General features: G+C 45.8%; 2 protein-coding genes across 4 annotated transcripts in view; one reads left to right on the top strand and one right to left on the bottom strand.

Moving 5' to 3' along the window:
• nav2a (neuron navigator 2a) overlaps positions 1–22,454 on the top strand; it is a 47,524-nt gene extending 25,070 nt beyond the window's left edge. For both annotated transcript variants that reach the window (XM_061275775.1, XM_061275774.1), the window contains 29 exons: positions 814–936; positions 6,862–6,991; positions 7,647–7,965; positions 8,297–8,954; positions 9,330–9,540; positions 9,921–10,213; positions 10,511–10,576; positions 10,922–10,966; positions 11,352–11,512; positions 11,607–11,789; positions 12,676–12,728; positions 14,279–14,302; positions 14,558–14,632; positions 15,438–15,521; positions 15,582–15,705; positions 15,781–15,965; positions 17,495–17,667; positions 17,876–18,029; positions 18,106–18,295; positions 18,399–18,499; positions 18,697–18,792; positions 18,873–19,050; positions 19,126–19,361; positions 19,426–19,577; positions 19,716–19,787; positions 19,858–20,054; positions 20,125–20,243; positions 20,365–20,565; positions 20,638–22,454. In XM_061275775.1, coding sequence (XP_061131759.1) covers positions 814–936; positions 6,862–6,991; positions 7,647–7,965; positions 8,297–8,954; positions 9,330–9,540; positions 9,921–10,213; positions 10,511–10,576; positions 10,922–10,966; positions 11,352–11,512; positions 11,607–11,789; positions 12,676–12,728; positions 14,279–14,302; positions 14,558–14,632; positions 15,438–15,521; positions 15,582–15,705; positions 15,781–15,965; positions 17,495–17,667; positions 17,876–18,029; positions 18,106–18,295; positions 18,399–18,499; positions 18,697–18,792; positions 18,873–19,050; positions 19,126–19,361; positions 19,426–19,577; positions 19,716–19,787; positions 19,858–20,054; positions 20,125–20,243; positions 20,365–20,565; positions 20,638–20,763 — 4,729 coding nt within the window. In that variant the 3' untranslated portion in view covers positions 20,764–22,454. The remainder of the gene's footprint in view (positions 1–813; positions 937–6,861; positions 6,992–7,646; positions 7,966–8,296; positions 8,955–9,329; positions 9,541–9,920; positions 10,214–10,510; positions 10,577–10,921; positions 10,967–11,351; positions 11,513–11,606; positions 11,790–12,675; positions 12,729–14,278; positions 14,303–14,557; positions 14,633–15,437; positions 15,522–15,581; positions 15,706–15,780; positions 15,966–17,494; positions 17,668–17,875; positions 18,030–18,105; positions 18,296–18,398; positions 18,500–18,696; positions 18,793–18,872; positions 19,051–19,125; positions 19,362–19,425; positions 19,578–19,715; positions 19,788–19,857; positions 20,055–20,124; positions 20,244–20,364; positions 20,566–20,637) is intronic.
• Positions 22,455–22,491: 37 nt separating this feature from the next.
• Positions 22,492–26,177, bottom strand: dbx1a (developing brain homeobox 1a). 2 transcript variants are annotated; one of them, XM_061275862.1, is made up of 4 exons: positions 25,751–26,177; positions 25,577–25,681; positions 23,825–24,024; positions 22,492–23,147 (listed from the first exon to the last, which is right to left on the bottom strand). In XM_061275862.1, the coding sequence occupies exons 1-4, from the start codon at positions 26,079–26,081 to the stop codon at positions 22,869–22,871; spliced, it is 915 nt and encodes a 304-aa protein (XP_061131846.1). In that variant the 5' UTR covers positions 26,082–26,177; the 3' UTR covers positions 22,492–22,868. The 2 variants fall into 2 exon arrangements, with proteins under 2 accessions (XP_061131846.1, XP_061131845.1); XM_061275861.1 differs by having other exon boundaries at positions 25,577–26,177.
• Positions 26,178–26,637: the final 460 nt, after the last annotated feature.

Below are 26,637 nucleotides of genomic sequence, written 5' to 3'. Positions count from 1 at the left end.
TATTTTATTCTGTGTGCATACAATGTGTTGGCTTTGAGATCTTTTTGTTGACTCAATTTTTATTTTATTTTCTTATATTTGATTCTTTTACATTTTTCTTTTTTTATTAACTTATTATCTTATTATTTTGTATTTTATTTAAAAAAAAAAAATTTTCTATTATTTTGTATTTAATTTTAATTATTTATTTTTTTTTTTAAATTTTGGCCACACAAAGAAAACACTGTGTACCCTCTCACTGAGATTTCACACGGAGATGAATGGGAAAGAGTTCTAGTGTTCAAAATCTCCCTGGGATTATTTTTCTACTCACTTAACTGTAAAAACACGATCATCAGAGTCCCACACAGAAAGCTTTCAGCTAGCCAACGGTCCAAGCTCAATTTAAATCAGCAAACATTTGATTGAGTTACACCTGGGAGAAACGCGTCAATATTTAGCTCCATTAGGAGTTTCCTAAATGGGTCAATATTTGGCGGATTGCTCAATGTTGTTTTAGTTTGACGACTGCCAATGTTTTTGTAAGTGCTGCTAACCGTCACCCTCCAATTTAACGGTCAAATGGGAATCCTTCTCATGAAATGAATGCTTGGATTATCTACAGTAGTGCTCACTTTACTTTACTTTTTTTTTTTCCTTTGGCATCATCGGCCGTCCAAATATTCCTAGAGCTCGTTGACGGCCCACTGTTGTTTTCTGTCAACTGCTTGAGAATGATACATTCGAGCGTTTGTTCTCTTCACTGGCGCAGAGATGCCAAATGTAACAGACATGATGAAGTGAAGCTCTTCTAAGTCCACGTGTGTTTTACAGCTACATGACGGATGGAGGTTTGGGTCTGTACACGCGCCGCTTGAACCGACTGCCCGACAGCATGTCGGCCGTTCGGGAGACCTTGCATCGAAACGCGGCGTCCGGCCAGGGAGATGCCGACAGGTAAGACTCTGAGTTCTGATTGGTTCAAAAGTGGCCTGCTTCAATGTTGTTACGTGTCCATCAGTTCCTCAAGTCACGGGGCTCTTGTTTGTTTGATTGTTCTGACCTCAAATGTCTCTGCTGGTTGCCTAGCAACCGCTCAGCAATGTCTAGACACTACAAAGTCATCACCCATGGTAATTGGTTAAAGTTTAGCGTTGCTGCTAAAGGGGAGTTGTTATTTTTAAACAGTCTCAAGACAACGCTCTGGCTAGATAGATAGATAGATAGATAGATAGATAGATAGATAGATAGATAGATAGATAGATAGATAGATAGATAGATAGATAGATAGATAGATAGATAGATAGATAGATAGATAGATAGATAGATAGATAGATAGATAGATAGATAGATAGATAGATAGATAGATAGATAGATAGATAGATAGATAGATAGATAGATAGATGATAGATGATAGATGATAGATGATAGATGATAGATGATAGATGATAGATAGATAGATAGATAGATAGATAGATAGATAGATAGATAGATAGATAGATAGATAGATAGATAGATAGATAGATAGATAGATAGATAGATAGATAGATAGATAGATAGTTGAGGCAAAAAGGCAATGTTTTCTGTTAATAGTTTCAGGTGTTGTTCGCTGTCCCCCCGCCCCCTAAGCTATAAATCCTCAGGTGTGGCTAATTTCCTGTCTTTGTGACTTTTGACCTCTGCCCCGTAAGATGGCTTTTACCATTACACACACACAAACACACACTTAAAGTCTTGCACAAACGTTCACAGTGAACTCCTCCTGTCCACAGTTGAGCCGTAACACCGAGTGGCCCGCAGCTCACCTTTCATCTTTGCTAGCAACCTCTCTCTGTTTTTCCACGCGGCCTTCATCTTATGTTTTTCGTATAACCGATAAGGAGCGGGAAGAAACAATGCTGTAAAAGTCAAGGTGTCGGGCGGCGCGATGGTATTGGGGCAAAGACCTTGTGACCCCTGAACCAGGAGGGCACAGGCTTCAAAGCGCAAGCTCACAAGGAAGGAAAGGAAGCAGCACCGGAACCACTGATTGCACATCTTGTTTAAATCTCACTTGTAGCTTTTTGTGTTGTTGGATAACAAATGCAACACTGATTTGCTGAATGATGATGATGAAGGGAGGAGGAGGAGGGCGTGGACCGAATATTGAAGGGGGGAGAGGTGACGGATAGCCTCAAACGTATATTGGACCATTTTCAAAGGGAGGATAGGGTGATTAAACTCGCAGCTGAGTTCTAAACCAGTCCAGGCTGGGCAAGATTGACATTATTTTGTCTACCCACATGATGCGGAGAATCATTTGATTGTGAGTAGGACGGCTGTTTATAATTCTTTGCTCCATCCGTGAATGATGGTTCATTGTCAGAAATGCAGGTTGTCTGCCAGTTGCTCTTCTCCTCACCCCGTGACGGAACTTTTTATGTGCAACACCTGCAAAAAGAAGAAAATTTGCCTGTGAGCAAGAAAAAACTCAAAAGGAATCTCTTACGAATATCCATCATCAGATCAAGTCATCAAAACTTGAATCCATTCCATCTAAGGAAGGCACATTGTGTTTCAATCATTTTTAGTTGCCTGCCATCGTAAATATGTTTCTTACAATTATGTCCATGAGGACATTCCACAAATGGAAGAGGGAGGACACCAAAACATTGAAGACCGTTTGTCCGACAGATGTTGAACACTTGACAATGCTAATAATTTCCACCCGCAGGAGTTGAGCAATGCCCAAATGCTGTTTTGGCCTGCTTCTCCTCCTCTGTCCTCCCTCAACTCACCTTCACCGCATCTTCTTGTGGAGCTTAGCTCGAGTCTGTGTTCTCACCTTCTTCTCCCCTCCAGTGTTGTTTTAATGAGCGAGCAAACGTGTTCCCTGTTGAACGTGAAGCCTGGAGTCATACCGTTTGTGAGTCAATTCTGACTTCAGCTGCTTTTTCAAGATTTTTTTTTTTTTCTGGAAATGACGTCATTGAGCGTGAGTGTTAATATTTGCTCTTAGATATGAGCAGCCTGCCCATTTCTCATTGTTGGAGCAACACAAACACAGGTTTTTCCCCTTTCTTTGGAATCCTAAACAAGCGGCTTCCAGCCAGAAGAAAAGCTGTCGTTCACGTGCGTGTCTGAGGCAGCGATACGGATTTCAGTACGAGCTGCCAGGTCGACCGTTAACTGTTCTCCCAAAACACCCACTCAAACCACCGTAGTGTGGGCTGAGCTACAAGGCTATCATTTGGCTGCTTTGGATTCTGACAGTCTAGTCGTTGCAAGAACACCGTTAGTTGTTTATCGTTACATTATCAGATGGGACAGACTCTGAAAACTTCATGAGGTGGTTGACTGAACCTATTACCGCCATCCTGCTGTGTGTTGATAGCACAATTTTTTTTTTGCTAAGACGTAAGACCTGTGCTCAATAGTGAAGTGGAAAAGTTTTTATCGTTTGGTGAGCCGTGCAAAGCAGATGAGCATGAAAGAAGGACGTTTGTTTTTATCCACAGCAGCACAACTGCTTGTTATTTATTATTCGACCCTCAGGAGTCCAAAACTATGGATCGCAGATGTGCGGCTCTGGATGGGCCTCCATTCTTTTACTCGGGCGACGTTTGACGATTTATATCAGGGGTGTCGAACTCATTTTTGGCGCGGGCTGGATTATACTCAGTTTTATTTTGGACCATTATATTATACCACCTAATATTATATGCAATATAAGCTACACAACAAACGGATCAATAACTAGCTTTGAAATCAGAGACTAATAAAAACTGTCAAATATTTTTAAAAGATGAATGGTAGTAGAAATTGTTAGCAATATCTATATTTTTTTAAAAGTGAAGACAATTTGCAATATTAGTGTTGACATGCAAAGTCGATCCACAAAATGTCTTCACGGGCCGTATAAAATAATGCGATGGGCCATATCTGCCCCCCAGGCCTCGGGTTTTACCCCTATTGTTTATATGACTACAAGCTGACTTTTTAAAGGTCCCGGTCGATCTGGTGTTGCGAGTGTGTATTCGGTTTCATGCGGATCACGTGCTAGGAGTTTTTGTTGATAGTGTGGATCCGGCTGAGTCGCTTGAATGTGAGTGTGTTGACACATCAAACAGAGAACAGAATCAAGACCGCGTGAAAGGGAAGTGACCGGAGGCTCTCCATCTCATGAATGCAGATAGCAAATGTTTTCTGAAAGAGAAGCAGACAATAAGAGCAGACATTCCCCAGCGGGAAGTCCAATCATGTCATTTCTCGTCAGCGGCGGGACGGTCTCGAGTCCTGAATGAGTCCCGTAACCCTTCCTTGCCTCCCGTGTACGGTTTGGACCGGTCCGTCTGCCGCAGGAAATCCCCTTACTTCTGGTCTGCAGCTCTGTTGTGGCCGCGTGCATATTTGGGCCTGCCGAGTTCCCCGCGTACAAGAGCCAGAATTTGGACAAAGTTTTTCAAGAGGGGGGGTCACAATGCGTCAGTGCTGACCGACCGGCCACAGCCCGTCGGGACACAAACATGCCCAAAAAGTTAAACAAACAGTCTTTTTCTCCGAATGGCGCTCCGATTGGCTGACACAATTCCTCCCCCCCACCACTCTGCTCGTCAAGGTCTGTCCCCTGAACTTTGACCTGTGGCGGAAAGCAAAGCCCTCTCTAAATAGAGACACCCGAGACAAATTTGATTATAACATTTGTCTTCGGATAGCAAAAAAAAAAAGGAAATTATTTGATGCCACAGCAGTCGTGACAGAGACTGTGGCTCTGCCGTTAAATGCGAGAGGGGAAAAAAAAACTTGTAAAGAAATCATTTGTTTGTGTATGTATTTTGGAGCGTTCAAACAGAATTATAATTATTTGTTGGTGCTTGGGGGAAGCTTGTACATTTATTACATGTAATGGAAAAAGCAATCAGAGCATGTCGACTTCTTCCCAGCGCTTCTTCCTCCCAGTAGCAGTTTGCAGTTAATGCCCCGGCTTGCTCGGTTGTCAAGTGGCGGCGAGTTTGGCCGGCAGGAGGTTGTGGGTTGGGCCGCGCCGTTTAGCCCAATCTCTAATTAGAGATGTCAGGGAGGATCTGTCTGGGAAATTGCACACTTGAACACACACATAAAAAACCATAGCAGGAAAATGCAGTGAGGCAACAGCGGCAAGAGGATTGTCCCTCGACTTCACTCTGTGATCATGCGGCTTTGACTTGTGTTGCCGTCTGATTTGAATTTGGCTCAAGCCGCTCTCTCGGGACTCGGGCTGTCTTTCCGCGACTGCGTCCGTCTTCTCTATTAGTGGCGCGACCTCAGCGGTGAACCGGTTAACGGTCCTGGGGGAGGCTCGTATTTAGAGCGGCAGGGCAGGTCCCCGATAGTCCAAAGAGAGATAAACAGTACCCAGGGGATGAAGCATCACTGCAGCAAGTGACAAAGGAGCCCCGTCTAGGAACTCAGCCAAGGTGAGCGAGCAAGAAAGAGAGAGAGTCGGAAAAACACTGAGAGCGCTGAGGAAGAGCGTGTGAGACTTTTGGCTCAGAGCGACATGGAGTCATGAAGCATTCTGTCCGGATTGACGCTTTCCTGCAGCGTTCTGGTTCCCACGGCAACCGAGGCACCCCCAACAGGTAGATGTGTTAGATGTGCGAGTGTCTGGCATGTGTGCACGTGTAAATTTCGTTTTGAGTCATTTGTAGAGGAAACCACTTTGAAGAGTCGACTTTGATTCGGTCTTGTTCGGGAAGTGTTTCAAACTTGACGGCTTTGTGGATGTCTTTCTTTCTTTCTTTCTTTCCGGGACTTTCCCCTGTGGCTGCTGTGGTGGCTCTAAATCTCAAAGCACCTTTTTAGCCTACATGGAAGCTTTGAAAGGTTGTTGAATTGCTGCTTTTTCTTTCGCTACTTGATTTACAATGTGTCGCTGGTGAAGCCACCTCGGTCGTCAATTTGTTTTTTTACGTTTTTATTCTGCCGACGATTGCTCACGGTGCTTTGTGTTTTGGTTTCAACGACACGTACTTATTACATGTGCAAGGAATCGGTGGATCTTTTTTTTTGTAAATTGTAACAATATATACAGAGGGACAGGTGCAATGATTAATCGATTAATCATCAATTAATCGATCATCAGTCATGAAAGCAGACTGATCCTCTAGTTTTACCTCAGAAAACACAATCAACAGTTTTACATATAGGCAAAAATATACCACGTGCAATTATTACTCGATTAATCGTCAATTGATTATCAAATTAATCGATAGTCATGAAAGCAAACTGATCGTCTATTTTTACTTTAGAAAACATGATGAACAGTTTTGCATGTAGGAAAAAAACATCAGGAGCAATGATTGAATGATTTTTCCATGAATGAATCGGAAAAAAATATCAACACATTCAACGAATATCGAAATAATTGTGAGTTGCAGCCTGCTGTGTGAGCACTCAACTATTCAGTGGCCATCATCATCATCAGCCTCCCTCTGATCCTTTCAAAGTTATGTTTGCCAACCACCATGACTTCCTGTTCCCCACCGAATTGCAAATTTATGCATTTATTCTGCATCAACGCCTTGCGTGTTTGCTTTGTTCGGATGGGTCTGTTTGAGTTGGTCACACCCCCCACCAAAACGCACACACACACACGCGCACACACAATGATGTCACCCCTCCAGTGAGGCTTTGTTCGTGTGATAGACAACCCTATTCAGCTAGCGTGCATGAGTGCGTGTATGTGCGCACCCAAGCGGAGGTCATTTAGATTGCAAACAAAGAAAGAAGGAAGAAACTGAAGGCAGTCAGAGACACCAGATTCTTCCAAACTTCAATATCGGAGCGGTGGAATGTCTTGCCGGCTTGATGTTCCAAATTGAAAAGACCCTTCTTGTAAGTTTTTCCTTTTTCCGTGTCCAGTTGGGATGACAGCAGCTCGGTGAGCAGCGGCATCAGCGACAACATCGACACAGATGACATCAACACCAGCTCGTCCATCTCCTCCTATGCTAACACACCTGCCGCGCAGCGCAAAGGCCTTAGCACGCAGGTAACTTCGATTCGCTTGCTACTGCCACAAGATCCAGCGTGAACCAACTAATGCTGACATTCGCCGGCTTTTGGGGACAGGTTGATTTCGGCGGCATCATCTGGAATGACGTATTTTATATTGGCCGCATGCGGCGGACGGTGTGTTTTTAATCGTCTTTTAACGTCGAGCCCTACTGCTTTTTCACGACGTCGCCTCGGTAACTGCAGGAGCAGCTTGAAAGCAGCTGTCATCCCTCAAACGGCTGTAATTTAGTGTCCGACTTAAAGACTACGCAGAAGAGGCCAACTTCAGTCGTCTTGGATGACATTTCGAGTCGAGCATTGACTCACCTACTTTTGGTAGGTTCGGAAAACCGAGAAAACATGTCAAGTCGTAAATACGAGCGTAATCGGCGACGCTGCGCTTCAAATGACTCACTCGGGAAAACCGAATTGGCTCAACATGTGATGATGCTAATTGAAAGATATAAATATCACCTTTGATTTCCCAGATGGTACTTTTAAATGATTATTTGCGGGGTTTTTTAAAACACCCTTCTCATGGCTACTTGAAATTTCAGCTCTTAAAGTTTTCCGCTAACCGATTTCTGTGATTCCAAGTTGCTTTTTCAGCAGTGCTAAATCCGCTATACTCTGTTCACGTATCTTCACAGCCTGTGACAGATGCCGAGAAGCACTCGGTGTCCGCAGTGGTCCACCAGGCCTGGTCTGGAGACGAGGTGAAGAGGCCAGACGGAGGGTCGAACAGCGGGGTCAAAATGGAGCCGGGCTCCAAGTGGAGCCGCCGCAACACCTCTGACATCTCGGATGAGTCCGATAAGGGCGGCTCAGGAAGGAAGAGCGCTTCTGTGTCCCACACGGGGTCCTGGAGGAGAGGAATGAGCACACAAGTGGGGGTGACACCTCCTCGGACCAAAAGCACGAGTAGCACGTGCTCCTCGAGCGCCGTCACGGTCAAAAGCCATACTTCAGGTGACATATTTGATTGTTGCGGTCATGTTACTGACTCTTCAAGTCTCTGAACATCTGATGGAAGTTATATTTGTTCTAGTGAATGGATAACTAGACATGGATAGATGACTAACGAGCTAGCTCGTGAGCCATCTTGCTAGCTAGCATCCCTCTTCCTAGCTTTTCATTATATGGATAGATGGCTAAGGAGCTAGCATCTCACTAGCTATTTATTAATTCTGTATTAGGTTTCTTATAACATCATACAAAATTCTCCTAGCAACATGCTGCAACGGTTTGAGCGTGACTTCATGGCGGCCATCTTGTTTTCCTCCCCTTGTGTGTCTTGCAGGTAAAACAGATGACATCAAGGTTTCAGAAAAGGGACGTCTCTCTCCACGTTCCAACGGCCTCAACTCTGACGGCGCCGATGAAGCAAAGAAACAATCTACCAGCCATACGGCGACGCCCAGCTCCCTCACGCACACTCTTTCCGAGCCCCCGACACACGCCCCCCGTGCACCAACCAGCACATTTGGCTTCAAGAAACAAGGCCATGGCATGGTAGCCATGGTAACCGCCAGTGGCGCAACCGTTACCAGTGGCTCAGCCACTCTGGGGAAAATTCCCAAAGCTGGTGTTCGCTCACTGGTCGGATTGAAGGCGGGTGGGCAGGACGGGGGCTTGCTGCTCGGCCACCACGACGACAGTTTCCTCCCCGCGAGCGCCCGCTCCACCCTTCAGTACCGAAGCCTCCCGAGACCCGGCCGCTCGGGTTCGGCCGCCCGCAACGGAAACCGCTCATCCACCAGCAGCATCGAAGCCGCCGTGCTCTCGGTCACGTCGCATGGGAAAAATGCGTTCGGCATCGCCAAGGCCAACGGCGGTCCGTTGGCCAATCAGACCGATCGGGAGAAGGGCGTCTCGGATATTGACAACTTCAGGAGCGGAGGATCAGCAACCGTTCCTCTTACGGGAAGGCAGCAGGTTTCGTCGCCAACACTGCGCAGGTTAGTACATGAATGAGTCATAATCAAACAGGTGGGGGCGTGTTGAGGTCAAATGAGGTCATTTTAAACCCGAAGCTCAGCTTGAGCTCATCTTCCAAACCTCCGAAGCCTTGGCGATGCGTGATGGGAGTCTTACTCCAACACTGTGCCCTCATTAATGTCACGAAGATAACTCTTCAAAGGGGGGGGTGCATACTTTTGTACTTGGCCATCACAGCTCCACTCCTCAAAGCCTTACCCGGGATTAGCACAAACACCAGGAGAGAGTTATGTGTTGGCTGTGATTTAGATCTGAGGAAGAACTTCTTTCAGTTGTCAGCTATATTTTTTTCAGTTGCCATTTCTATTTACATGTTTGCAATTTATTGGCCGCAGGTTGTTTGGTGGCAAGAGCAGCAAACAGGCTCCGGTCATCACGGCGGACAACATGAAGAACTCCACCGTTATCTCCAACCCGCATGCAACCATGAGTCATGTGACCACCATGAGCGAGTCTGCCGACGGAGGGCTGGACAGCGAGACCATCAGCCCCATGTTCGGAGGCAGAGCACCCACGTCCGGTACTGGCACGCTGGGCAGCGAACAGGTGAGCCGTCCCTTGGATAAACAAAGATGTCAGCTTCAAACAATAACGTCATCTGTCCCTTTGCTTGCTAGTTATGGTGTACACAGGAAGCCCGCTAACCTGTTTTGCGGGTTTGCTCACGTATTGATTTGACTGCCCGAAGGTGAAAGACATGTTTGTGCATGCGTCTTTTGTAATATTCTAACGTGATTCATAAGGCTTCATCAGAACTTGGGTGAATCATAAACTGGCAACATCATCCAGGATCTGGGTGGAAAGGCTTTGATATGTTTGTTTGACATTTAAAAGTGTAATCCCTTCAAAAATAAATGTCCCTTTTTTTTTTTACAGTTTGAAAAAGATCTCAAGATTATTTTTGCACAATCTTTGTCCTGCCACAGGCGTCCAGTCCAGGCTCAATCTACTCCTCCACCGGCCCCTCCAACAGTCTAACGTGGGGCACAACATTCTCCACATTCAGCAGCTCCTCGGCCCAGAGCAGGGAGAGCACGCTGGGTGGGCACGGCGGTACGGGCAGCGTGGGTTACCCATCTGTCAGCAGTATGCACACGAGCAGCGAGTCCATTGACATGAGCCTGGGCAGTGCTGGAGGAGGAGGTCACGGGGGCCACAGGGAGGACACCCTGTCCGCCTTGGGCCGCGCTGGCAGCGTCAAGACGGGCATGTCGGAAAGGTGAGTCGAAGAGTAAAGTGGTGAATTTAAATTCTTTATCTTAAGGTGCATGCAAAAAACATTTTTAATTTTATATGATTTATTTTTTGACACTCAACCAGCCAAGACTTGTTTCCGTTGCCCTCTGTCTATGAAGCTGCCGAGTTTTGAAGCTGTGACATCAGCATCTTCCCACAAATTTTTCGAAACTTCACCGTGTCTTGAATTGTTTTCTAAAGGGATTCTCTTTTGGCCTTGATTGTTTCTGAAACTTTCTTTCTCTTTGTCTGTTGTGCGTTCTCCTCCCGTTTCCCTCAGCCCGCTCTCCTCCCCGTCCGCTAGCCCTAAATTCAGCCGAAACACTCTGCCTCGGAAACAGGACAGGTAAATGGACCTGTGTGCGGTGTTAGGCTTAATGTGAAGCGCCGCCACTCGGGGGCGACAAAAACGCGACAAAGGGAGGAATTTGTGTTGAGTTGTGGTGTCGCTGTGCAAGTGTACCAGCTTCGTGTGGGTTGGTTGTCTGTCCTAAGAGCTGTGCTTAGTGGGCTCCTTTACTTTTTCTCTGCTGCCATCTTGTGGTAAGAACACTGAAGTGCACGCTTATGTGACGTTCATGAGGTTTTTTTTAGACCATTTTAATTATAGGCAGACTATTTAATAGTTCCGAAGTATGAGTTGGACATATTCCCTTTTGCTTTCCCCATCTGAAGTGTTTCTCTCCCACAGTGGGCCACTCTGTGGCAGAAACACTCTGCCTAAGAAGGGACTCAGGTACTGACACCCCCTGCTTGCTGGACATTTTCCACAAATTGTCTTCAGTACTGTCCCCCTTGTGTCCACCTTCACCGCTCGGGGCTTGTGCTCAAGTTTTGTTTTGGGTGCTTTGACCTGTTCTGCTTGGCACCTTCGTGGTTGTGTTGTGCTTCTGCAAAGAAGTTATCGTAGAGATCTCACTGTCTGGCAGGTTTGATTTGGGCGTCCCCCCCCAACCCCCCCCCCACGTTGGTTGCCCATCACTACCATGTTCATGTTGCCATAATGCTTCGTGCCAGCTACTAACTTGGCTGTGTAAGAGGGGGGAAGACGAAAAAACATCAAACATTCCAAATCAGCCAAATATAGTCGATTGTCATTATTAACCTTAACCTCGTTGCAGGTACGGCCCGCCCCCTCAGCTGCGAAGCCACGAGGAGGGCCGTGATTGGCTGCGTTCTCACTCCACTAGTGGGCTGCAGGAATCGGCCAGTAACTCTCCCTTTTCCCCCGGCTCCAGCCTCACCTCCCCTTCAGGCACGCGCTTCAATTTCGGACAGCTTGGTACGCTCGGAATCTTCTTTTGTCAATTTACAAGCTAGTGGAATTATTCAGCACATGGAATTGAATGTTTTCGTTTGCAATCGAATTCTCACAGCGTCAAGCCCGACCTCGACAGCTCAGATCAATCTGACCGGCCAGCGTAAAAACAGCCTGACCAACCAGGATGTCACCTTTGACCCCTGCAGCGACAACCGCCTGAGAAACTCTTGCATGTCCCTCGACGAGAAGACTCGCACCATGAGCCGCTCGGGCTCTTTCCGCGACGGCTTCGAGGAAGGTACGAATCTGGGCTGGGTGTCCTCCGCTAAAGTCTGTAATTAGGTGAAAAACAGAAATACATCCATCTCATTTTCTTTTCCCACCAGCCGTGCCAAAACAATTATGAGTACATGTGTTAAGGAACCGCAGGAAGGATTACAACGGAAAAAAACCTTGCACGCCCATAATCGGCTTTACACGACTCACTTTTTTGTTTTCGTAAGCTTATTTATCGGGGGGAAAGAGAGCCAAGGTTCACCAGTGAGGTAGAAAGACTGGCACCATTGTTTTTAAAATATTAAGTAACACTTCCTTACTTTTTATTTAGACACTCTCAAGCTATTTGTTCAAACTTTACCTTGATAATTCTAGAGAGGAACTTTGGTAGGGTTTTTTTTCAGAGCGCAGCCTTGCTTAGTCAATATTGACCGGCCAACTCGGCTCCAGTTTGTTTTTGAAGCAATCCTACCGCACAATAAAAAAAGCGCTTCAGTTTTGGCGATCCGCTCATGTCAAGGACAATAAACAATAACCATCTGCGCGAGATAAGATGGAGGCACAAAACCCAAAATATAGAGCGGCACATCTGCTGTTTTGCGTGCAAGATGAACATTCCGTTTGGAAGGTGAATGAGTGACTCCAACGGGCCCAGCCCGTCCTGGAGTCTTACTACCCCCCTGGTTCCGTCTAATCGGCTTCCGAGCAGGAGGAGGTTGGCTCGTGGGCTGCACGCTTTGAAGTAGAAGCTGAGTCATTTGCAGACCAGCGCCAAGGCTGTGCCAATGCTTGCACTGTGTAGGAGTTTTATCTTTTATGGTCAGGCTGGCGGCGGAACCGAGAAGATCACTGCATCTTTTGTGTAGAAATTTGTACTTAAGTTAAATTTGTTGTTTGTGTCCCTCTAGTTCATGGCTCGTCCCTCTCTCTGGTCTCCAGCACCTCCTCCATGTACTCCACGGTGAGTTTACAAATTTCATTCAGTACGGTACAGGCATTTCAGTTATGGGCTTTTCACCACTAGATGTCACTGTTGTTGAGAAACTTGGAACCGTTGCTGACAAAATTTGAAGAGGTCTTTTCGACTGATTTAAGATTTGACCACCATTCTCGGCCGTCACTCCGATTTTCATGTCTTCAACGGTCGAATATTTCTGGTCTCTCCGGTCAATTAGTTAACTGATGACTCAGTCTCAACCTGTTGCGTTGCAGTAAGCCGTTAATGTTAAAACCAGACCGACGTGTTTTCGTCTTTTGTTTACAAAACGACCAAATTATGTGCGTGTGTGTATTTGCTTTTCTTAACCCAACCACATCCTCAATCACACACGCCGCACGTACTCGCATGGGGGCAGCCTCCCTTTACACTACGGCCAATCAAAGTAGTAGCCCCGCCTCCTCCTTTTACTCACCTGGGCAGGTGTGACACACAAACTCCCATTTGAGTTCTTTCCCTCGAGCCCGAGGTTCACCATTGAAATCAAACTGGGGGCATCGTGATGACAACTTTATCCTTCACAGGCACTGTCACATCTTTTCAACTAACGGTAGGCTCGAGAAGTTCAGCGTTACTATTTCAGGTCATCTTCTGGATTCTGAAGGCACGTGTCATTACGCAAGACGTTTGTTTGAGCGGATGAGATTGATTTTCTTATCGGATGGGTTGGATTTGACAGACTTCTGCCGTGTGAACTTGTCATGATCGTTGAAGTTGTGGGTGTGTTTACACACGCCATCTAGTGTGTGTGAGTGTGTCTTTGTTGTTTACGGCGGAACACTACATCATGTGTGCTTGATTGACAGCTTTGTGTGCGTGTGTGCTCCAATGAACTTCACATGACCACACGCTTAGGAATTTTTAAATGTCAATAGGTGGCCGCTGCCAGAGGAAGAAAAAAAAAAAAATCATTACACATAATTCTTTTGTGAAGGCTTTCCATGTGATTGAGAAATGCTATTAAAAATGTAAAGAGAGTTTCAGATAATGGATTTTCTGGAAGTCTACTCCTCTTCCTGGAAAATCTATATTTACTTTTTAACCAAGATGAAATCAAATAATATTGACTTATTACATGTGGCATGGTCACTATTTACCTTTAAAAAAAAAATTGTGAAGTCCAACATACCGATTGTCTGTTTTTTGAGTTTATGAAGGCAGAGGAAATGTTAAGTCAAGAATTCTTAATTATCCATGTGGTACAGTAAATATGGGCGTCGCATGTTTCTTTGTTTTAATGAACAGCAGCAGGGTGTGTTGCGTTGGCCCGCGCTTCGTCTTTCTCAGTATTGTCACAATGACGACAATAGGACACGCTCTCGTGTTGCGATATGTCAGCGAAATGCCTTCAGGACGGAAGCTCTGCTTTCCAGATATCGTACACCACACGATTTTGACTTTTTAAAAGTGTAAACCTGAAATCTAGAACATGAGTTTGGACATGTGATCTTGGCTTGCTTTCAAGTGTCGGGACATCCCAAAATGATTTTTTTTTTTCTGTCTGTCTTTTATAGAATGAGGAGAAGTCTCAGTCTGAGGTAATTTTTTTGCCTTCTCTTTAATTTTTTTATGTTCAAGAGTTGGAGGAACATTTTCACGGTTGCACACCTCCATGTCACAGGTTCTTCGGTTCCTTTTGTAGCTCCACTTTGGAGGCCCCCTGTCATACATCATCGCTGTCATTTTCACACACGTGCAAATTGCAGCTTTTTTTTTTTTTTTTTATGAGGCAGGCACGTCTGCTTTCATGTCTGTGTCTTTTATGGTGGACTTTTTTTTTTCCATGTTCTCAGATCCGCAAGTTACGCCGGGAGCTAGATGCCTCCCAAGAGAAAGTTTCCGCCCTGACGACACAGTTGAGCGCCAACGTGAGTCAACGTGCAAATCGACCTCATCACTTTGATTTTAGTCGAGGCATCGTCTACTTGTAAAAATAGATCTGGATTCACATGGTCTTAATTCATGCAACCACTTGTGAAATGGAGTCAATGCAAGCCAGCCACTTTTTCTTCAGTGTTATATTGCACAAGTTTTGCTATGCTTCGACGCTTATCTGCCGCCTGAGTCAGTGCACGGCGTGCTTGAACTGAGGGCGAAAGATATGTGGCGAAGCCGAAGGTCTTAGATTACAGCAGAGTCATGTCTTGGCACACTGCTGTGAGGCTGGCGCAGATGTGCCCTCAAGATTTATAAAGTATGTGTGTCTGTACAAGCTAGGTTACCGTATTTTCCGGACTATAAGGCGCACCTAAAGACCTAAAATATTCTCAAAAGCCTACAGTATAGTCCGCTGCGCCTTATATATGGACCAAATTCCTAAATTTAAACTGGCCCGAAGCATTGTGTCATTAAATAAATCATAAGTGGCCCGCTGAAGACTATGAATCAATAATCAAAACTACTATGGATCGTTATTTTGTGATTATAAAGCAATTTGTTGCGTCTGAAGTTGAAATCAAAAAGATAAAATGGAGAGTGATTTGATTTGGATTAAAAATCTGACATGATGCATTAATGGTGCGCCTTATAGTCCGGTGCGCCTTATATAAGGACAAAGTTTTAAAATGGGCCGTTCATTGAAGGTGCGCCTTATAGTCCGGTGCGCCTTATAGTCCGGAAAATACGGTACTATGGATTTCGTTGAATCAGACATGACTTGTGCTTGTCCCGCAGGCTCACCTAGTGGCGGCGTTCGAGCAGAGTTTGGGCAACATGACCATCAGGTTGAAGAGTCTCACCTTGACGGCTGAGCAAAAGGTGGGAAACGTTGAAAGCGACAACGCTGAGATGTTTGAATGCTCACGTTTGATTCGACAGGACTCTGAGCTGAACGAGCTGAGGAGGACCATCGAGCTGCTGAAGAAGCAAAACGCCGTCGCTCAAGCCGCCATCAACGGGGTCATCAACACACCTGAGCTCACGTCCAAAGTGGAAAGGACAGGTAGAAATGTTTTTCAGTTATTGAAATTCAAATCCAGAGATGTTTCTATGAACCGATTTTGTCGCTCGCTTTCAGGTAGCAGCAACGGCAGCGCTCACCATCAGCAGCATCAGCAACAGCAGAAGCAACCAGACCTGCGAATCAGGAGGCAGCATTCCTCCGACAGCGTCAGCAGCGTAGCTAGCGCGACCAGCCATTCCAGCGTGGGCTCCAACATGGACGCCGATGCTAAAAATAAGAAGAAAAACAAGAAGAATTGGGTAAGACAAAGTGTCAGATTTACACCAGCGGCCAACCAGACATGTTTGTTTTCTATTTTTTTTTGTCTTTCCGTGCTTTGGCCTTGCACGTTTCCTCGTCAGACATCTTTCACCGGGGAAAAGGTGACTCATCTTTTTGGATTTTGCGGTTTTTCGGTCATTTGCAGGTCAAAACTCCTCTTACGGTAGCTCCCGTGACTTACCGGCATTTTCTACATATTTCAAAAACTCTTTGAAAAACTTGTCTGATCTTTAGTCAATAATTCTTCCTTCTTTGTCAGACATTCTTGTGCACCGGAGGACAATTCAGAGACGATGACGTATGCAACTTCTGTCATCACGCGCTATGTGGTGTTAGCCAGCCGCTTGTGTGGTCAGAACCCGATCAGAATGTAGAACTGGAGGCGGAGCTTAACGCTGCTTTGTGCTGGTGTTAGAAGATGAGAGCTTGTGTCACGTTTCCTGCGATAATAAGCCCCCACCCCCCGCCCGCCCGCTCGCCCCTCCCTCCCCCATGCCTGGGTAGTAAGCTTGCACTCATGCGAGGGCCTTCATAGTTCAGAAGCGCTGCAGTCAACAAAGTCTGCTTTGGATCCGGCTCGGCTCGAACGTTTGTTCCGCCATAACACATTAACACCGGCACGACTTGTGCTGTTTTGTCTCTCCTGTCTTCATTTGCTTCGCTTCATGTGGCAGGTCTACGAGGTAAGATTAGTGCATCCTGATTCCTAAATGCTGCAGAACCCGTTTTTTTTTTTTTAGGATACTAACCTATTTCCTTTTTTTTTTTTTTGACCAACTTACTTCCTTTCCTCTCCTCAGCACCACTTCCCTTTACTCACCATTCCTCCTTTCGTAGGACTCGGAACTCTTTTCATTCAATGGAATCAAAAGACCCTGAAATGTGTTCACATTCTCGGAAAAATCTTTTTGGATGTGTTAAGAGTACTTGAGAATTGATAAAAGCGCTGATGGTCATTCTGTTCTTAAAAAAAAATAAATAAATAAATAAATAAATAAATAAATAAATAAATAAATAAATAAATAAATAAATAAATAAATAAATAAATAAATAAATAAATTAAATAAATAAATATCATTTTGGATGTGTTAAGAGTTCGTGAGAATTGATAAAAGCGCTGATGGTCTTTCTGTTCCTAAAATAAATAAATAAATAAATAAATAAATAAATAAATAAATAAATAAATAAATAAATAAATAAATAAATAAATAAATAAATAAATAAATAAATAAATAAATGGCTGTGACTCATGAAAAGATAGGAAACTTTCCACCATCATTTTTATCACTGTAGCGAATTTAATTCTAAGACCATGCAAATATTCCTTCCTAATTAATCATATTTGGAGAGGAATGATATTTGTCCAGCATTTTTTTCAGAGCCAACTTGCGCTGCTTTTCCTGGCATGACCCTGCACCTCCTCCCTGAGCTTGTTTTTGGACTGCATCCAAGCCTTGAAGACTAATTTTATGGTTCTCACTCTTTCTTTCTGTTTTTTCTTCTGCAGCTGCGAAGCTCCTTCAAACAGGCGTTCAGCAAGAAGAAATCTCCCAAATCAGCTTCATCCCACTCGGACATCGAGGAGATGACGGATTCTTCGCTGCCCTCCTCCCCTAAACTGCCTCACAACGGGACCGGCGCGACCAACCACATGCTCAGGAACACACACTCCAACTCGCTGTATGTAAACGCTTTTGGACTTTGTCGTTAAATATCAGTTGGAAAGCTTGCAAGTTCCTTCACGTTCCGAGCTGTGAAATCGAAAAGAAAATGTACCATCTAACATGAAATGCTAATGCCCCCTAGTGGCAGAAACAAATCTGACTCAATGTTTTACACACCTTTTAATGGTATAGTGCCTAAAATGTCTTTTTGTGACCACTCCCAGATTGTCTGAATGTTTGGACAGCGAGGCGGAGACCGTAATGCAGCTGCGAAGTGAGCTCAGGGAGAAGGAGATGAAACTGACAGATATCCGCCTGGAGGCGCTCAGCTCCGCCCATCAGCTGGACCAGCTACGAGAGGCCATGAACCGCATGCAGGTTGGAGGGCACAGACAAATCACTCGTCACCAGACGCCCGTTTCCGACTTGAACGTGCCCATTCTTGTGTCTACAGCTGGAGATTGAGAAGCTGAAGGCGGAGAATGATCGTTTGAAGTTGGAGAATCAAGGAAGCAGGACGGGCTCCCAAGTGTCCATCTCCTCGTCCCCTCCCCCTCATACGCACAGCCAGCAGGCTCCCGGAACCAATGTGGGGATCTCACAGCACAGTCTGAACTTGGCTACCAGCGAATCCACCAGTCTCGGTAAGAGGATTCCAAAAATGTGGAAAATGATGTTTTTGCGTACGACACTCCAGATAAAATGGACCATCAGAATTGAATCCAGCCTCTGCTCTGTTGTGTTCAGACATGCTGTTGGATGACACGAGTGGAGAGGGAGGTGTGAGGAAGGAGGGTCGCCGCGTGAAGATTGTCGTCAGCCTTGACGGGGACGCTTTGTGGCCGCAGGTAAGACGTTGGACAGATTTTAGCAAGAATCATGGGAGTTGACTTGATTTTATCTCGCGGGCCGTATAGAATGACATGGCGGGCCAGATCTGGCCCCCGGGCCTTGAGTTTGACACCGTTGGTTTAGACGCTAGCAGAGCTGCTATCGTCAGCATTTGTCAGACGTTGAAATCAAGATGGCTGTTTGTCAACGGCAGGAGGCGCGCTCTCCGAGCTTTCTGATAGGCTGCATCGGTGTCAGCGGCAAGACCAAATGGGACGTGTTGGACGGAGTGGTCCGACGTCTTTTCAAAGTAAGTGGCAACTTGAAATGCCTGATTGCATTATTAAAATCTGAAAAGATCTTGATTGTTATGCACTCACTGTCCACTAGGAGTATATCACCCACGTGGACCCGGTAAGCCAGCTGGGCCTAAGCACAGACAGCGTGGAGGGATACAACATCGGAGACATCCACAGGCCTCGGAGCCCCGGCGCCGCTCACACCCCCGAGCTGCTACCTTGTGGCTACCTGGTCGGAGACAGCAACACCATCAACATCCAGCTCAAAGGTATCGAGATGTCATCCAGGCGTCCTCACGCTGAAGATCCAAATATGCCGTCCATTCATTCGTCTGTGTCCGCAGGCGCGAGCAGTGACAGCGTGGACTCGCTGGTGTTCGACACGCTCATCCCAAAACCGATGCTGCAGCGCTACGTCTCCCTGCTGAGGGAGCACCGCAGGGTCATCCTGTCGGGCCCCAGCGGCACAGGAAAGACGTACCTGGCCAATCAGCTTTCTCAACACCTACTGCTACTCGAGGGCCGACCTCTGACCCCTCACGCCGTCGTCACGTTCAACGTGGATCACAAATCCAGCAAGGTGAACATATAAAAGTTATTTGAGATTTGCGCAGCATCTAACATGCTGCGATCCATCCCGGTAGGAGCTCCGGCAGTATCTGTCGGGATTAGCCGAGCAGTGTAGCGGGGCGTTGGGTGAGGAGAGCCCCCTAGTGGTCATCCTGGATAACCTGCACCACCTCAGCTCACTCAGCGAGATCTTCAACGGCGTCTTTAACAGCAGCCACAAGCACAGGTTGGTTCCACTCAAACTACGTCAACTGTTCTTGGCCTCCACTATAATTCAGATCTTGAGCTTGATTGTGCAGATGTCTAAATTTGGAAGTTGGCATGTTATGAAGTTCTTACCGATATGCATTATATGTCCCATCAGCCCGTACATCATCGGCACCATGAGTCAAGCTACCTCGTCTGCGCCCAACTTGCAACTTCACCACAACTTCAGGTAAGCTTGAACTCCCGACTGAAAAGTTCTTCCGCACAACCCGGGAATCTGAGCTGAGCGTTGACGTCAGGTGGGTGCTGTGCGCCAACCACACGGAGCCGGTCAAAGGTTTCCTGGGTCGCTTCCTTCGGAGGAAGCTGATCGAGGTGGAAATTGGCAGCCGAACGCGCAACGTGGAGCTGGTGAAGATCATCGAGTGGATCCCGAGGGTGTGGCAACATCTCAACCGGTTCCTGGAGACGCACAGCTCCTCGGATGTGACCATAGGTGAGAGCTTCACTCTTTTGTCGATCGGTCGGAGGGAGTGGAGAATCGGCTCAATGTTGCTGTCTGACAGGTCCTCGTCTCTTCCTGTCCTGTCCGATTGACGTGGAGGGATCCAGGGTTTGGTTCACTGATCTCTGGAATTACTCCATCATTCCGTACATGCTGGAGGCTGTTCGAGAGGGATTGCAGGTAACGCAAACATTCCCTCGTCATCCATAACTGTCAGAGAAATAAAAATAATGTCAATGAAGCAGATGGGAGATGAATCAAAAAGATTCCTGATGGCAATCAAACTTCTTCTGCTCTTCAGTTGTATGGCCGGAGGGCCGCGTGGGAAGACCCCGCCGCCTGGGTGATCGACACCTACCCGTGGTCAGCTACGCCCGCTCCAGCCGATTGGCCCCCGTTGCTGCAGCTGAGACCAGAAGACGTGGGTTTTGATGGCTACTCGGCCCCGAGAGAAGGAGTCCGGAAAGAGCCGGCTCAGAGCGACAGTGACGCAGACCCCTTGGTGAGTCATCCTGGAATTTCACCTTTGACGCCTCAGTGATAATGGAGAAAAACCCAAAATATAATCCTCTAGATGAACATGCTGATGCGCCTGAAGGAGGCCGCGACCTCGTCAAGCCCTCAGAGCTACGACAGCGACTCCAACAGCAACAGCCACCAGGACGACATCCTGGACACGTCGCTGGAGTCCACCCTGTGATCCGTTCAGGGCACCGACGGACTGCTCTCACTGTGAGAACTTGATTATCATGCCACAAAAAAAATCCAGCCACCTTAATTTGGGTGCAGGCAACCCAAATATTTATAAGACAGACATTTCAGAGGACGAAAAGGCGATTCAAGTTTTCTGCTGCACTGTTTTGTTTTTATAATTTTCTTGTTTGTTTTTCACCACTGTGGCCCCGTGGTTCCTCCGTGAAGGAGCTTTTGACATCAGCGTCCGACAGAATTAAAGCACACAGCCTCCTAATGTTCATCGCGATCAGCACCAGCCATCAATCGATCACCGCCGAGTTACGTCATCAGGCGGCAGTGCACCTAGCAGGCCTGCAGGTGGCGACACACGTTTACCCGCTGCGATTGGCAGACACCATTACGCCATTAAATTCATTCATTCACTCAGTGATTATTTTTATGTGCATGACGATGTAGCAAAGCCAGCAAACACTGTAGCAAAAAAAAAAAAAAAAGAATGATAATCAGAATAAGTACCCAGGTGTAAAATATATAAATATATATATTAAAAAAGAGTGAAATAGGCCGAATTTTTCATTAATTCCATGTTTACGGTAAACTTCTGCATGCATTTACCTCCGCACGAGACTCCATAATATCTTCACGATCATTCGTAGCACAAAGACCTATCGGTGCTGTACTCAGTTCAAACAAAAAATGCCTTACTTTATTTTCAACAGATGCATTCGGGTTCTTTGTGTCTTGATCTCAAAGGCTTTTGTAAAGATCGAGGGCTCTGAGTCGACTTTGTCTCTAAAGTTTTTGAGGACAACTGTCGACAATTCATCAACGCCAATACTGTGAGAATGAAGAGAAGGAGTGAATGAGTAGAAAAGTTGCATTTGCATACTTGGACCCGAGCTTGTGGAAATAAGAAAAGATGGCTACAGTGTATTTTGAATATGCTTGTTGTTCCAAATTAAACGTGGAGTGCTTTGGTAACTTTTATACCTCATCCCATCCTGAAAGAGTTTTTGATCACATCCTGTTAAGATTTCGAGGGAAGTGTTGAAATGAGTGTACATGCTGCTTTGTTTATAAGTATTGAGTTGATTGTGACAATATGTGAGGTTTAATGTAAGTTTATTTTATTTTAAACCTCACACCTGCCTTTAAGGTCGTGCAGTCAAGCAGTTAAAAATAGAAAAAAAAAGGTCATGTTATTCAGCATTTAGCTTCAATCCAATGTCTTTGTTTCCGCCACCGATTCTATGCAACATTCATCGGGATCTTGAGTGGAAGCCAAAAGCTGAATGTGCACTGCTGAGTGACGTGCAGCATGGAAGCACGTCGCGTTTGTGACCCCGGCCCGTTTCTCGAGTGTTTTTGTGTGGGTCCTCCTAAGCACAAAAGAGACTTGAGAGTTGTTGATGTTCTTCAAGCATTTAACTATTATCTGTTTTTTTTACTTACAAGCTCAATGAATGTTTCGCCTTCTTTGCTATGTAACATACCTTGTAAATAGTTAAGGATATTTCAGCGTTTTTTGGCTACACTTTTCTAGCTGATTTGTTACGGTACTTGAAAAGGAGTATTTTGTGTACAGTCTCTGAGCACTGAGGTGCTTTTTGTCATCGCTGAGATTCGGATATCACTGTCTTAGTCTTAAGTTATTGTGGTTCAATTAAAAAAAAAATAAGGTTATTTATGATTGGATTTGGTTTCACTGTTTACTTTTATTACAAGACACACACTTGAATGTACATGTTTATTTGGTATTTGTACAAAAAAGTCAAATGAACATATATACACCAGACGTATTAAAGAAATTCATATAAATTATTAATGAAATAGCTACATCTTTTTCAATAAACAACTCTATTCAGGGTGAAGGTAAAATGAACTCAATTGGGATAAAATTCCATACAAAATTGTACAAAACGCTGTACATTGGAACGAAGCTGTGCAAAAACAGCAAAAATGGGAGCCCAGAAGCAGATTCTGTCCGGTGCGAGTGCGCATGCGCTGAAACTTTTTGAATGGGAAATTAATCGGCGTCCGCGGCGTCGTGAATTGGAGCGGTATCTTCTTCCAAATGTGTCCTGGAAAAGTCTTGTTGGATGTGGAATACTACGAGACGGTGATCTCCTCTTCGTCTGACTCTGAGAAGTCCGAGTGCTTGCTGGAGAGCGACGGCGACGAGACGCCGCAGGAACCGGTCGTCTGCCTGCCAAATGTCTCCTCCTCGTCCTCCTCGTCGTCTTCAGACTTCTTGCCAACGTCGCTGAGATCCGGGTGCGGGTTGGCCTTGGTGGGTAGCGTCTGCTCGCGGCAGCCGCCGGATGAGAGCAGCTCGCGCTCCTTCGAGTTCCTCCACTTCATTCGCCTGTTCTGGAACCAGATTTTCACCTGTAGAGCAAAAAAAAAGCCAAAGCAGGTAAGCTGCATGAATGGAGGTAAAAAAGTGTGTGCGTGATGACGTCATTATTACGTAAACCCGTGATTGTCAAAATGAGGTTTTTAAATGGCTGAGAAGAGTTCAGGTATTTTTAGTAAATTAGACATATTTGCAATTTAAATATTTATTTTGTTGCATATTTATTGTTTCTACTTTTTTGATGTGCATGTGTGACGTTTAAGATCACCAGACAGATTATTACATTACAGGCAACACGCCCGTTGAATTATCTCCGCAACTTTTTTCAATTGTTTTTCACCACGGTTTGTTTTATTTAAATTTATATTGTTTGTCTATAAATTCATTTGTTTGTTTTTTAACTGCGCTTGTTGAAATATTTAAATGTATCGCGTAAACACAGCAACTCTAAGGTTTTGTTTAGAATGCGTATTGGGGTCACTTTTCAAAATAAATTTCGAAACAAATATTTTAAGTATATAAATTTGTTTTCGATTTTTTTTTTCTAAAACGTTGCAAGTCTGAAAAGATGCAGTCTGAACAAACGCCACGGTGCTATGTGGATTGACAAAACTGTCAATCACTTGCGGTAAATATTCGAATGAAAAACACTAAATATAAAACAATCCAATAAAAAAACAGCATGTGCGATATGTGAAGATATTTTTACCTGTGAATCTTTCAAGCCGAGTTTGGAGGCCAGCTTCTTTCTGTCCGGCTTGCTGATGTACTTTTGTTTTTGGAACATCTTCTCCAAAGCTTTGCGCTGCACGTCGGAGAAGACAGCCCTCCGGAGCATCCCTCTGCGGGGCTTCCCTCTGGCGGCCAGTGGCCACGAGAAAGTTCCCGGGATTGGCACGGCAGAGGATGCTGGCAAGAAAAAGAAAAAAAAAAAGAAGGTAAATAACAAAGGCACTAATTTAATGACATATCCATGTGTTGTTCATTGAGGGTGCTGGCGGTGGGGCTCGTTTTTTTTTTTTTGGGAGTGAAATGGCACGAGGTGACTAATTAGCACATTGGGAGCATTGGTATGCAAACGAGCCAGCGTTTCCTTGAAGGAGGCCTGTGTGGGCGGATAGAGGAGTTAATAAAGCGTGAACGGTAATTGTGTAGTAATGAACTAACACAGAAAAGACTCTGGACAGGCGGCGAAGGCCATATATTACGGCCACAAAAGGAGATTTACACTTTTAAACTAAACACAACTGAATACCAGAATACTGATGCCCACAAAAAAAAAGGAGGGGGCGCTTTTTTTTCTTCTTCTTCTTCTTCTTCGTGGTGCCCTCAAATCATTTTCATTAAATGAACACGAAAAGCTATTGAGGACGCCGAGTTTCTTTGTTGGCCCATTCAGTCGAGCCCATAAAAGGGACTCTATTATGATTAGTATGAATGAAAGACTTTTATAGACTTTTCTAAGAGATTATTCTTCACCTCACCTCGCCACTGGCTTGCTGGAGGGGCAAAAAAAGAGGCAGAGAGGAGTTTGTAAGCAAAAACATCCTCGGCGAGGGCGTTTTAATGCATTTTTTGGAAACAAGAAGCACCTTGATGACATGTTGGACGCCAATTTAACAGCATGGGCCACTTCCAGTCTCACTAATTTTATGGGTGCGTGCGTAAAGTAGGCAAATGTGCCTCCGCTTGTTTCCTGCTGAACTCGCCGTTAATTGAAAATGACATCATGATTCCTAATTGTGAGGTCACATGACCAAACTCAGGTGAGCCATGATGTCATTTGCAGTCGACAACAAGTGGCAAAATGGCTACCCCCTCTGAGATGAATAAAAATGGTTAGTTTTTCCTGCTTAATTCAAATTCCAGGCAATATAGACATGTGGGGTCCTCAGAACATATGATCACAGAGCTATTTTTATATAGTGCAACAACTATTGACTTTGGATTTCAAAACAAGTTCTCCATCGATTTGTTCCAAATTTAAATGGCTTTACAATGTCGAAACCATAGGTGACCCTGGACAAAAATGACGTTGACACCCCTGCTCTATGTGGTCTTGTGAGAATATAGAAATCTCTCAATGGCGCCTAATGGGGAAATTAGTGCATGACTGGTAAAAGTCACTCTCCGGGGTGGGTGGTTCACCCCAGTGGGGCCTGACCAAATTGGTCACGGTGCCGAAAAAAAACTTTTGTTGGCAGCTACTGCGGCACTGTGGCCCCCCGGCTCTGTGGGAAAAAAAAATACCCCCTAAAAAAACGCCCCTCAATGGGAAGCTGGGGGGCTGTAACCGGCCGCCCCGCCTCTAATTTAGAGCGTGACGATTAAGGATAATTGGTTAATTAGGAGGTAGGTGGGTCTGGGCCAGAGGCCATTAGAGAATCACACTTTTTTTTTTTTTCCCTTCTCTGAGTGTTTCTATTTTGGGAAGAAGGTGGAGGGGTGAGAGCATGTCTACCTGGGTGTAAGTAAGGCGTCCGGAACATGGGCTGCAAGGTTCCGTCAAAGCAGGGGACGTGGAAGCTCTTGGAGTGCATGCTGTGGAGCGTCTGTGGGGAGGGCGCTGCGGAGGGACGGGACAAGTTAGATTGGAGCGCGCTGCCGCGACGCGCAGACCCGCGGGAGAACTTACGTGTCTTTGGTGACGGCGCAAGGATGGCGCTCACTCCAAACTTGAGGAAAGTGGCGTCCTTGCTGCTTGAAGTTTTGGGCGAGCACGACTCGCGCGTCACGGTGGGCGAACCTCGATCCATGCGCACGTCCGCGAAAGAACAGATGGTGGCGGCGCTCGGCGGCGTCCGGTTCAGGAAGGCGGCTGGTCGGCTTATCCGGAGTAGATCTTCCACGAGGAAGCTGGAGTGGGTCGGCAAGGCGGCGGGCAAGCTGTGGTGAAGCGGGAGAGCCGCTGGCCGGTAGAGGCCCGGGTAGAGGGCGGGGGGCGCGATGACGCTTGGGATCATCATGGTCCCGACTCGTGCCTGAGGAGAACTACTCCGCGTGTCTTAGCGAGGGGAGATGGTGTCGTCGAGTGTTTGCAAAGTCCTCTGTGGTCTCCTCACTGTGGGCGCAGGAGCTTTATAGCGGCAGACCCCCACCGCAACCCCCTCGACGCCCACCCCTCTCGGGCCTGACAGGCTGAACAATAGAGCCAAACAAAGTTCTCCTTTCACGGGCAGCTTTCATAGTGAGCTGCCATTGGCCGGGGAGCGCAATTTATGATTGCATTCGACTTCATAAGCAAGCAAGACACAATGTGGCCACCACAAAGGAGGTCCACTCATCGGTTTTGCATATGGACCTCTTTCCTTTCACCCTATTGTGTCGGGCCCGGACTATCGCTGGCTAATTAAAGACCAATCTTTACATATTGTCTCATTATGTGCGATTTTCATTAGTACACTTTCCCCTCATTCCTTGCAATTCATTTATAATAGGAGATGGGTGGCCGATGAATTGTTATCAAAAGAAAATGTGTACTTTTCCATTCTTCACCGATGAAGGATAATAATATATCACGAT

The sequence above is a fragment of the Syngnathus typhle genome, linkage group LG4 (genome assembly GCF_033458585.1).
Source record: "Syngnathus typhle isolate RoL2023-S1 ecotype Sweden linkage group LG4, RoL_Styp_1.0, whole genome shotgun sequence".
NCBI lineage: Eukaryota > Metazoa > Chordata > Actinopteri > Syngnathiformes > Syngnathidae > Syngnathus > Syngnathus typhle.
This window is presented reverse-complemented; position numbering and strand designations above follow the sequence as displayed.

Bases quoted from the DNA above. Each gene is read 5' to 3' on its own strand.
- dbx1a (XM_061275861.1), bottom strand. From the start codon at position 26,081: ATGATGATCCCAAGCGTCATCGCGCCCCCCGCCCTCTACCCGGGCCTC. The intron at 24,025-25,576 runs GTAGACATGCTC...TTTTCTTGCCAG, and splicing joins GACGCCTTACTTACACCCAG to CATCCTCTGCCGTGCCAATC. The intron at 23,148-23,824 runs GTAAAAATATCT...TTTGCTCTACAG, and splicing joins TCGGCTTGAAAGATTCACAG to GTGAAAATCTGGTTCCAGAA.